Source organism: Sus scrofa, chromosome 6 (genome assembly GCF_000003025.6).
Source record: "Sus scrofa isolate TJ Tabasco breed Duroc chromosome 6, Sscrofa11.1, whole genome shotgun sequence".
NCBI lineage: Eukaryota > Metazoa > Chordata > Mammalia > Artiodactyla > Suidae > Sus > Sus scrofa.
This window is the reverse complement of record NC_010448.4, coordinates 120984287-120996554: the sequence shown is the minus strand read 5'-3', so window position 1 is coordinate 120996554 and position 12268 is coordinate 120984287. Positions and strand designations below refer to the sequence as shown.

The window sequence follows — 12268 nt, the reverse complement described above, 5'->3', positions numbered from 1 at the left end:
AGACTCAGGACAGAAGCAAGTGCCAAGAAATAAAGCATTCAACTGATGCTTCAGTAAGGCTGCCAAGTACATGCAATGGGGAAAGGATAGCCTCTTCAATAAATAGTGCTGGGAAAACTGAATACCCATATGCCAAAGAATGAAACTGGACCCTCATCTTACACTATGCACAAAAAATCAACTCGAGATGGATTTAAAACTTAAATGTAAGACCAGAAACTATAAAATGCCTAGAAGAAAACATAGGAGAAAAACTCCTGACATTAACCTTTGAAATGATTTTTTGGATATGACACAAAAATCTCAATCAACAAAAGCAAACATAAAGAAGTGGGATTACATCAAGCAAAAAAGCTTCTGTACTGCAAAGGAAACATTTAACAAAGTGAAATGGCAACCAACAGACTGGGATAAAGTATTTACAAACTATATATCTGATAAGGGGTTAATAGCCATAATATATAAGGAACTCTTACAACTCAATAACAAAAAAGGAAACAGTTTGATTAAAAAATGGGCAAAGGACCTGAATAGACATTTTCCTAAATAAGATACAAAAAACCCCCACTGTCTTCAAGAGAAAGAGAGAAATTTAAGTTCTAGATTGCAGGGTACTTGGATTCTTCCAGCCTGGGCTTGGTAGAGTGAGGTCCCAGGTTTCCAATATTCTCAGCCTGGGCCCCTCAATCTCAACGTCAATGGTCAAGGAGTCTCCACAAGCCACATTCAAGTTAGCTGTGTGGGAACACTGCCTGCGAGCATGACTCTGCACCAGCAATTGCTCTATAGAAAGCTTGGCAAGGTATAAACTTATAGCAAAATCTTCAGAACATGTTAATCATGTGGTTTGACAGCAAAGGGCCAAGGTCTTAAAGAACAAATTAAGCTATTGTTTTTTAAAAGGTCCCCAAATAAGCTATTAAGTCCTTCAACACATATTCACAAATATTTTCTAATCTCCTTCAGCAACAACAAAGCTCTGCAAAATCATTGCCTGAAGCATACCTCAAAAAAGAAACCAAAGTAAAACAAAAACCTTCAACTCAGTGTTGTAATTAAAAACAACAACTAATCTTTCTGAAAAAAGCTAGAGAGGTAAATAGTACTTCCCAGAAATAGTCTAACTATAGCTCCAGTTCCAAAAATTCATTAATTGGGCATGATTTTGTGAGGTCTACATTTATCTCCTCACATCTCATGGTGGGGGTGGGGGTGGGGAAGAGGTCAAGAGGACCAGACTTAACTCATGAGCCAGGGAAGAACAGAGAGAAGGGGCCTTAAGTAACCTTTTACTTCAGGGACTGAGCACGTACCCCTGGGGCTGCAGGCCTGGTATTTGTTGCCTCTGTTTATCAGTTTGGAGCAATCACCACCTTGTTATCATAAGACTGAGAAATAGAAACTCCACCAGTATTTTTAAAAGTGACAAAATTTTGGTTTCATTGAACAATCTCAGAAGAGACTTGTCTTCATCTACAGATCTGAATAGAAAAAGATACCAACATATAAAAAATATACAGCAGGTAATAGACTTTTTTCCCAGTCAAATATGAAATAAGAGGTTTGAAGATCCAAAGCTACATTAATGCAAATATCTGCCTGTTGCAAGTATACTTTTTGATTAAATTGGCATACATCAAGTACAATTAGAAAGGTTATTTATAACGAAGAAATACATAATTCTGCATCTTAATGGGGATGACAATTACAGCTGATGGTTGCTAATTAACATTACTTCTTTTGCTCTGGCTCTCAGATATTTCTTGTAGGATCTTTATGCTTTATGGACACAACTAATTCCGGAAGGCACAAAAGAGTTAATTATCAGCCACATTTGTGCTCATAACAAATTCATCAGTAATTTGCCCAGCTCTGGCTCACACTGGAGACCAGGGGATCAAGTAGAATTGGTAAACTCTCACTCAGTGTCATGGCAGGAAGATTATTCATTTGTTTCTTTCTAAGGAAAGGTGCACCTACCCACCAGATGTTCAGAATGACAGGGAGAAAAGCCCCTCTAGTCCTCCCTCCAACTGGAATGGTGTGTGGATATCACTTAATCCAGGCAAGCAGAAATGCATGGCATTGTTTAGTTCAGTGGTGCCATCCTCTTGTGCCAACATGCCCACTGTGCTTACTCTCTCGGACAGCTCAGGGGTGTGTGATCAGTAAGCCAGGAGCAAAATGGAGAGAAAGAAGCATTGCAGCTTTCAGCATGGAAAACTATAAAGCCCTCTTTGCTTGTATTGTACATTACATATTTATTTTGTTAGCATGAGATAGATGAATATTTCCACATACAAAGGTGCCCTGCTAAAATCAGGATAAGTGATATTAATGTCCTATGGTCAGTATTATTGAACCTCGAAAGCAATAAACTTTATGCGTCAATAAATATTACATTTGCAACATAGTTAACATTCCTTTACTGTCTGTAGCACTTATTACACATTGTAACAGCAAGTCTACAATACATTATTCATATTTGGGGTGTCACCAAGTGATGGATTACTGTAGGAGAGGCTGTCCTTTACATAAATCAACAAATAAAAATGCAAATGTTAACATTTTCAGCCACAACTTTTCCCATCTTGAATGGGGAATGAAAATTTCACATTATATTGACAGGCAGTGGAAAGAACAATTAACAACCTACGCTGTGGATGAGAAAGATGACTTTGCCATGCTGGGTTTTATCACCTGCACATGGGCCCATATGGGATTCTTCTAGGTGTTAGCACTTTTCAGAGAACAAAGGAAAACCTGTCTCCCACAGGCATCTATCTGTCCCACCCTCATCCTTTTTTTGCAGGTCTTGAAAAATCTTGGAATTTAGGGTAGAAAAGGAAAGGGCTTTTACCCTTGTTCTTAGTACCTGCAAAGTTTTGTTGGGATGAAGAAGTATAGACTTTTTTCTTGCATTAAGAGTTTGCATGTAGAAGGTTTGCATGCATGCCTTAATACTTCAAAATAAAATTATTAAAATAATCCTGATTATTAAATCTAGAAAGCAACCACTGTGCCTTCTGGTAACTGATTTTCATTGTACTGAATCTTTTTTTTTTCAACTCTGTATTTTGTATAATAAACCTATGTCATCATGCACGTCTAAGGATAAATCTAGTGTGCTACAGATTGTTTTATTTAGCCAAATGCTCATTATTTAAGACGCTACTGAAAATCTATATTTAGCTGATCTGCAGTATTAAGAACTAAGAGATGAAGATTTTTATTTATTTATTTATTTATTTATTTATTTTTTTAAGGTTGGTAAATAGGAGTCTTCACAGCAATTTTAACCTGGGCTTGTAAAACTATAAAATTGATATGGTCATTTCAGAAAATGTGCACTGAGAATGTTTTACAAAACCCTTACTGGGGAAATATTTTATTCTTTTTCGTGCTTCTCTCTAAACTGAAGTGCAACCATCAAAAACACGTTAAAGTAATATTAAAGATCTCATTGAAGATCTTAGCCTCAAAGAACCTCAACAATAGGAAAATTCACAAAATTTGAAATTCCAGGTTGTCTTTCCTTTTTACCTGTAACTCCTCCAAAGAAATCCCTTAAGGTCAACTAGGATGGATCCTCTCTGAGCATAAGCATTCAACCACAATGTTAAGAGGTCCACTGAGAAAACCCCATCAATATTTCAGAACTACAACTCACTGTAGATCTTTAGCAAAATGCCATCAATAGCAGCATTAAGGATAAAAGAAAGGAGTAATGGACAAAGAATGTGGTAAACTAATTAAATCTTCTGACTGTGGATGGCTTCCCAAACAGGGAGTTATATTGTCAAATATGCTAATATTTAAGAGTATGAGCTTTGCAATCTGAAGTGCTGGCTCTACCTCTTACTAGCTATGTGAACTTAGACAAGTCACTCAACCTCTCTGAGCCTTATTTCCCCCACTTTTAAAGTGAGCACTATAGCAGTACCACCTTATAAAGCTGTGATGAAGATTAAAACAGATAATGCATACAAAGGGCTGTACAATGCATCCCTGTTAGTAGACACTTAGCAGATAATAGTCATTATTAGTATCTACTATGTTAGAGTTACTTCCCCAAAATTCTTTAAAATTAAGTCTCAAAATATATATTTGTCTGATAAGATGCTAGGAATTTAAGTGCTCAAACAATCATATCCCCAAGGAAACATAAACCAAGCCCTTTTGGTGCCGATGTTTACATATTTAGTCTTAAATGTATAATATGGGAAATTTTAATAACATATTTCCTTTCTTGATTCCAGACAAGGCTGATCAAAGTATTAATTCCTCAAATGTCTCTGGTAGTAAATGTTTTCAGTCCTTTAACTGTAGTACAAAATCCACTATAGTTTTCAATATCAATTAATTCAGTTGGTTAAGCTTGCGGTGAAATGTGTAACTAACTATTCCATGATAAAATGCCAAGCAGATTTTCTGACAAGAGATAGGATTACCTTTGTGTTTCTATGGAAATCCTTGCCAATTATCCCTACTGAGTAAGGAAAGACATGTATAAGAAAAGGGCTCCATGAGTTCAACCTGGCTAAATCTACATGCTTACAAATAAGGGCGTGTCTCTGGAGTAAGGGTCACTTAAAATGGTCAAGATTTTTCACTTCTTAATAAATAACTGAAAAAACTGCTCTCTTCTGGAGAATGTCAAAGCAAAGAATCCTTGGAACTTACCGGGGGGTGTCATGTTGCAATGATGACGTGGTTGTGATAACGAGCTCCTTTTGGCTTCCTGTTTTCATTGGAGATGTGGATGCATCTTTCCTAACTCCTGCCATTGTCCCTACATGAACAATAAAGGAAATGATTTGGGCATTTAATAAAAGGAAATGGAAATGTCTATTCTGGAATTCCCATTGTGGCTCAGTGGTTAACAAATCCGACTAGGGACCATGAGGTTGCAGGTTCAATCCCTGGCCTTGCTCAGTGGGTTAAGGATCCGGCGTTGCTGTGAGCTATGGTGTAGGTCACAGATGAGGCTCGGATCTGGCATTGCTGTGGCTCTGGTGTAGCCCGGTGGCTGAAGTTCTGATTAGACCCCTAGCCTGGGAACCACCATATGCTGTGGATGTGGCCCTAGGAAAAAAAAAAAAAAAAAAAGAAATGTCCATTCTGAGTAATATGTTAGAGATTACACAATACCCAAGTCTTTATCCCCTGAAATGAAATAATGACAGATGGAAAACTCAGTGGGTTTTTTTGGTTTTGTAAACATCAGTGAGCCACAATATGCTGCTTTAAAAAAGGGTATTTGTGCAACAACAGACTAACTAGAGATTTTGTTTTTAAACCTAATGGCCTATCAAAGTTTTGCTGATTTGCGTTTACTGTAAAAATGGCCAAGAAGGTAGATTGATTTATTTTGTTCCTTTAAATTATCATAAGAAAAGCTCTTTCCTCTTTTTGACAAAATAAAAAATTTCAGCACTTTCTATCTGAGATCCTCCAAATTAAATTGATCCTACCCCATGGAGTTCCCATCGTGGCTCCGCAGAAACGAATCCGACTGAGGAATCATGAGATGGCAGGGTGGATCCCTGGCCTTGCTCAGTGGGTTAAGTATCTGGCATTACCGTGAACTGTGGTGCAGCTTGCGGACGTAGCTCGGATCTGGCATTGCTGTGGCTGTGGTGGAGGCTGGCAGCAGCAGATCCAGTTAGACCTCCAGTCTGGGAATCTCCATATGCTGTGGGTGTGGCCCTCAAATGACAGAAAAAAAAAAAAATTATCCTATCCCTAAAAATTCCAAGGTAGACATAAATCTCGAACATTTCTTTTAAAGAACTCTAGATTGGGCTAAAACAAGTACCTTACTGGTTAGGCTGATTTGGCCTCTGTTAACCTTTCTCTCTCTTTAAAAAATTTTGCTTTTATAAGATATTGAATATAGTTTCCTGTGTTGTGTAATAGGTCCTTGTTGTGTGTGTTTGTGTGTGTGTGTTAATCTCAAACTTCTAATTTAGCTCATCTCCTCCCCACCTCCTCCCCATGCCCCCTGCCCCTGCCTCTGTCCTTTTCTGACAAGCAATGTTTAGTTGATATCCACTTTTTTCTTTTGTATTGCTACATAATAAGATGGCACAGACAGGAAGATTTTTGGGGTTTTGTTTGTTTTCTAATTATTATTGTTTCTAATAAAACAATAATTTTCTCTTCCTTCTCTTTCTTCCTCTTCTTTTTAATATATTTTTCCAAACAACACAAAGCATCCCTGTCTTTTTCCTGGAAGACTACAAAAAATCTCATTCACGGATTTCTTCTGGTTCCTAGGAAACTGTTGCCCAGGCTGCTGAAAGCAGTTATTTGGGAAGAGTCACTATTTCTTTGAGGAAAGGGTGAATATTCAAATAACATAATGACAAAGCTTTGGTGTGTTAGGAATACCACACTAAGAATATTGTATGCTAACTCTGGGAATGGCACAGTTTAGGTGTGACCAGAGAAAATCAGCACTAGAGAAGGCAAGTCTTAAATCTGTAGAGATCAGCATCAAAACAATCACCAACATCCTTTGTGTTCAAAGCCATACACAATATTGACTGCTTCTATCATGTATATATGTAAAAGACCAGTCATCTCAATGCACAAGTCAGACTTCTTATACACAAACCTCTGGGACCCTCAACCCAAGCCAGTAAGTAATTTCTCAAGATTCTATCAGTTCACACAATGCCTTTAGTCAGTAAATGTTTATTTTACCAAGTGCCTAACGATGAGGGCTGGTGTCAGGATTAAGCTAAGGCTCAATTTATGGAGAGGGGAAAGTAAGATGTGAGAGTAAGAAATGAGATACTCTAAACAATCTGGTCAAGAATCGTAACTCAAGACACTGTAAGGTAATAATAACAGCTAGCTATATGCTTAGTATGTACTTGGTACTGTTAAGTCTTTTCTATACACCACATCTTTTTTTTTTTTTTTTAAGCTTCACTGAGGTATAATTTGAATATCATGAAATTTACCCCTCTTAAGAGTACAGTTTGATAAATAGTAGTAAATTTATACAGCTATGAAAGCAGAGCCACAGCCAGTTGTTAACATTTTTGTCATGCACTTATTTTTGCAATCCAGTTTTAGAATATTTCATTATTACTCCAAAAAGTTCCCTCATGCCCTGTTGTAGTCAATCTCTTCTCCCTATCTGGTCTGCTCCCATTCTGCTCCAGCTCTATCTGTATAGGTTTGCCATTTCTGGAAAGTAGTTATATTTATCCTCATAAAACCCTTGGTGATAGATACTGTTTACTAATATCTAACTTACAGATAAGGAAAATAAGTCCTAGGAGACTTGCATGACCTGTCCAAGGTCACAAAGCTGTTAAGTGACCAGCATTTGTGTCCAGTCAATTTGACCCCAGTTTTTACCATTGCGCTATACTGCCGTAATAAATAATATGAAAAGTCTGAGGAATTAAGAAGTGGGAGAGATCACATCTGGCTATAGAGTTAGGAAAGATTTGATGCAGGAGGTGGAATTTTAATAGAAAGGAATAAACACCATGAGATTAGGAAAAGCATTAAATTAAAAAACCTCCAGGTTAAACATTTAATCTATTCAGGAAATATTTATTGAGCATCACCATATCCTTACACCTTGCCAATCACTTTAAATCACTTTACCTGCATTATCTCATTAATCCTTACCACAGTCTGTAAATTATATTATTGTCCTCATTTTATAAATAAGCAAGTGGAAACTGTGAAAAGGTCAAGCAGTGTTCCAATACCACACGGTGCTAGTCAGGACAAGGCTGGGCTTTGAATGCAGACAAGGTCTATTTGACTCTGTATTGCAAACTTTTAAACACTGTTTTAGTTGGCCTCAAAAAAAAAAAAAAAAAAAAAGCATCAACAACTGAAAAAAACCCAAACTGGTCTTTGGAGAGGTTATTCCTGTGGCAGAATTTAGAATAGAGCGGAACAGAGAAAACAGAGGCAGGCAAAGCAGTTCACTACTATTACAACTGTCTGGGTGGAGTCCTGGGTGATGGAGGAGGAAATTAAAATAGGTAACAGAATGAGAAACAACTGGGAGGGATTTGTGAGTGAGGCAAGAGGGAAGAAGAAATGCCTGGTGGTAACAGAAGAGAAATATCTTTTTAGTCACTATCAAAGAAAATCTGAACATCAGTTTTTTTTTTTTTTTCTGTTTTGATACTTCTTTTAAAAACTTGGTTATTTGACGGGAGAAATTTTAAAAAGGAATTTTAAGAGGGCATGCAGAGATTTCTCTTTACTTTAGGCACAATAATGTATGTATATATGTTCATTCATTTTCCTGGGTAAAGAAGCCATAATTTTCATTCAATTCTGAAAGGTATGGGGCCCCCCAAATTAAGAATGATTGTTCTCAGACATAGGGCAAGTTTATCTCTTTTTCTTAATTCTCTAAGCTCTATTCTTTATTAAGTTTCCAGAAAGCTATATATCAGCTTTTAATTATATTTGTTTCTTCTACAAAATTTGTTTTAATATTAAGTATACCAATAATTACATAGCTATGCATATTCATAGATGACATATCTCTCTATATTTATACACACACATAATATATATAAAGACTATACATACACATTTTTAAAAAACTGCTGGTACAAACATCCATTAGGCTGATAAATTTCATATATGAAATAAACACATACATATATTTTTGCATACATGGATTGGAATTGAACATAATGGATCATGTCCTATTTATACAGACCTGGGTCTATATCTGCTCATCTATCAGTTGGTACATCATGATAGAAAAACTTCTTAGAGTTCAATGCTTAAGAAAACTGTTTCTAGGCCCTCTGGAGCTGCAGCAGTGACACCAGATCCTTAACCCACTAGGACACCAAAGAATTCCAATTTTGCATTTTTAAAATAGCTGAGCTATATTTTATTTTATTTTTTTCTTTTTCTACTGTACCCATGACCTACGGAAGTTCCCAGGCCAGGGAAAAAATCTGAGCTGCAGATGCAACCTATGTTACAGCTGTGGCAATGCTGGATCCTTAACCCATTGTACCACAGTGGGAACTCCTAGCTGAGCTATATCTTAACATTCAGTTTAGTTTAAAGGATAAATGATAAAGAAAATACCAGTGTAATCCCTTTCTAGATGAAGAAAAAGTACTGGCAACATTGCCACCTGGAAGCATCACCGATACCCCTCTCCAGTTATAATCTCTTCTTGTCTCTAAGAGCCAGCATTCTTCTGATTATTATTTTCTTTCTCTTCCTTATAGTTTTACCACTTACATATGCGACCCAAAGATGTGATTTAGTTTTGCTGCTTTTGAACTGTATACAAATAGAAATATACTATATGTGTTCTTCTTGAGATGTCTTTTGCTCAGTATTTTATTTGTGAGATTGATCTATGTTGATGATTTATGCAGCTTCAGTTTGTTTTATTTGCTATATAATATTCCATTGCATGCATTTATGACTTTTTACATCCATTCACTATTGATGGGCCTTTGGAGTGTTTCTGGTTTGGGGCTATTAGGAAGACTACTGCTGTGGCAGATGCCACTAGTTTTCCAACACAATGCACTCTTCCTTTCTTCCTGGGTAAACAGCTAGATTATATTCCCCAATCTCCCTTGTCATTAGGTGTAGTCAGGTAGAAAACTAGTAGATATCATATGTACCATTCAGTCCTGTCCTTTACATGTGCTCTTCCATACCTTTCCTCCTCCTTGCTGACCTGCTATGGCAGGGCCAATGGTTTCTTATACAAACTCTTTCAGAAAAAAAAGGAAAAAAAGACTTCCTGGCCATTAAAAAAAGAAAACTGTAAAATACAGATTTACCATTTTCACCATTTTCATGCATACAGTTCCTTGGCATTAGGTGCATTCCTAAATGAATGCTGTAAACCATTGCCACTATTCAGTTCCTTAACTTTTTATCACTCTAAATGGAAACCTTGTATTAATTAAGCAGTCATTCTTCATTTCCCCCTCCCCCAGGATCCCCTGTCAGCCACTAATCACCTCTGTCTATTCTGGGTATTTCATACAAATGGAATCATACAACATGATTCCAACAGCATGGTCTTTTGTGTCTGGTGACCTGCACTTAGCATAACGTTTTTGAGGTTCATCCATACTGTAGTGTGTATTAGAAGTTCACACCTTCTTATGGTTAAATTATATTCCATTGTATGGATATACTGTATTTTGCTTATCCATTCATGGACATAAGGGTTGTTCCCACCTTTTGAATATTATGAATAGAGTTGCTATGATCATTTGTATACAGATTTGTTTGAGGAGTCCCCGTTGTAGCTCTGTGGGTTAAGAACCTGACATAGTGTCTGTGAAGATATGGGTTTGATCCCTAGCCTTGCTCAGTGGGTTAAGGATCTGGCATTGCCTCAAGCTGTGGCATAGGTCATAGATACAGCTCAGGTCCTGCATAGACTGGCAGCTGCAGCTCCAATTTGACCCCTAGCCAGGGAACTTACATATGCTGCAGGCGTGGCCATAAAAAAGGAAAAAAAAATTTGTTTAAAAGCACTTTGTCAACTATTTAGACTATAAACCTAAGAGTAGAATTGATGAGTTATATGGTAATTCTGTGTTTAATGTACTGAGGAATCACCAAATTGTTTTCCACAATGGATCACTATTTTAAAGTCCCAGCAGCAATGTATGAAGATTCTGATTTACCCACATCTTCTCTAATTTAAAATTTTAGGAGTTCCTGTCGTGGCTCAGTGGTTAATGAATCCAACTAGGAACCATGAGGTTGCAGGTTCGATCCCTGGCCTTGCTCATTGGGTTAAGGATCTGGTGTGAGCTATGGTGTAGGTCGCAGACGCGGCTTGGATCCCGAGTTGCCGTGGCTCTGGCGTAGGCCGGTGGCTACAGCTCCGATTAAACCCCTAGCCTGGGAACCTCCATATACCACAGGAATGGCCCTAGAAAAGGTAAAAAGACACACAAAAAATTAATAATAATAAAATAAAATAAAATATTAAAAAGTTATAGAAATCACAGTGGGGGTTAAAGTGGTGTCCTATTGTGGTTTCAATTCAGGTTTCCCTAATGATTAGTAAACATATTTTCATGCTTGTTGGCCATTTGCATATTTTCTTCAGAGAACTGTCTATTCATGTACTCTGCCAAGTTTTTAAATGGGTTTTTGTTTTTAAGTTGTAAGAGTTCTTTATAGATTCTGGATACTAGATCTGTAAGATACATGATTTTCAAATTTTTATCCCATTCTTTGGACTAGCTTTCAATCTCTTGATAGTGTTCTCTGACACAAGAAAACTTTAATTTTTATGAAATCAAATTAATCTTTTTTTTTTTTTTTTTTTTTTTTTGGCCATGCCTGAGCCATCTAGAAGTTCCTGGGCCAGGGATCAAACCCACGCCACAGTAGTGATCGGAGCCACAGCAACAATGATGCTGGATCCTTAACGCACCAAGCCAGCAGTGAATTCTACAATTCTTTATGAGTTTTAGGATTGGCTTTTCAATTTCTGCAAAAAAAAAAAAAAACGTTGCTGGGATTTTGACAGGATTTGGGGGGTACTGCACTTTTAACAATATTAAGTCTTCAAATCCATGAATATGGAATGTCTTTCCATTTATGTCTTTTTTAATTTGTTTCAGCAATATTTTGCACTGTTCTGTTTTCAAGTCTTAGACTCTTGGTTACATTTATTGCTAGGTGTTTTTATTGATTTGATGTTATAAATGGAATTGTTTTCCTATTCCTTTTCAGTAGTTAATCACTAGTGTTTAGAAATACAACAGATTTTTTTTTGTGTTAAATTCTGATCTGCAACTTTGCTAAATTCATTTATTAGCTCTGACCATTTTTAGGCAATTAGGTCTAATAGCTTCCTTTTAGGTGGGGTGCATTCTCTAGGATTTTCTATGTATAACAGCATGTCATCTTCTAAGAGTTAACTTCTTCCTTTCCAACTCAAGTAAGTTTTATTTCTTTTTCTTGCCTGATTTCTCTGCCTAGAACCTCCAGCAAAATGTTAACTACAAGTGGTAACAGTGGGAATACTTGATCCTGATCTAAGGGGAAAATCTTTCTTTCACAGGTGAATACGATCTTGGTGGTGGGTTTTTCATAGATGCCCTTCATCAAACTGAGAAAGTTCCCTTCTACTCCTGATTTATTATTGTTTTTACTATGAAGGGTTGGATTTTGTTAAATGTTTTTTCTGTGTTAAGATGATCATATTTTTTCTTTTTATTAATAGGGTACACTGCATCAATTGATTTTTATATGTTGAAGTAAG

General features: G+C 36.8%; 1 protein-coding gene across 6 annotated transcripts in view; it reads right to left on the bottom strand.

Moving 5' to 3' along the window:
• Window positions 1–12268, bottom strand: part of KIAA1328 (KIAA1328 ortholog) — a 365621-nt gene that overhangs the window by 39383 nt on the left and 313970 nt on the right. For 5 of the 6 annotated variants that reach the window (XM_021096286.1, XM_021096288.1, XM_021096287.1 and 2 more), the window contains one exon: window positions 4684–4792. The exons of the other annotated variant lie outside the window; for it this stretch is intronic. In XM_021096286.1, coding sequence (XP_020951945.1) covers window positions 4684–4792 — 109 coding nt within the window. The remainder of the gene's footprint in view (window positions 1–4683; window positions 4793–12268) is intronic. 6 annotated transcript variants of the gene reach the window in all.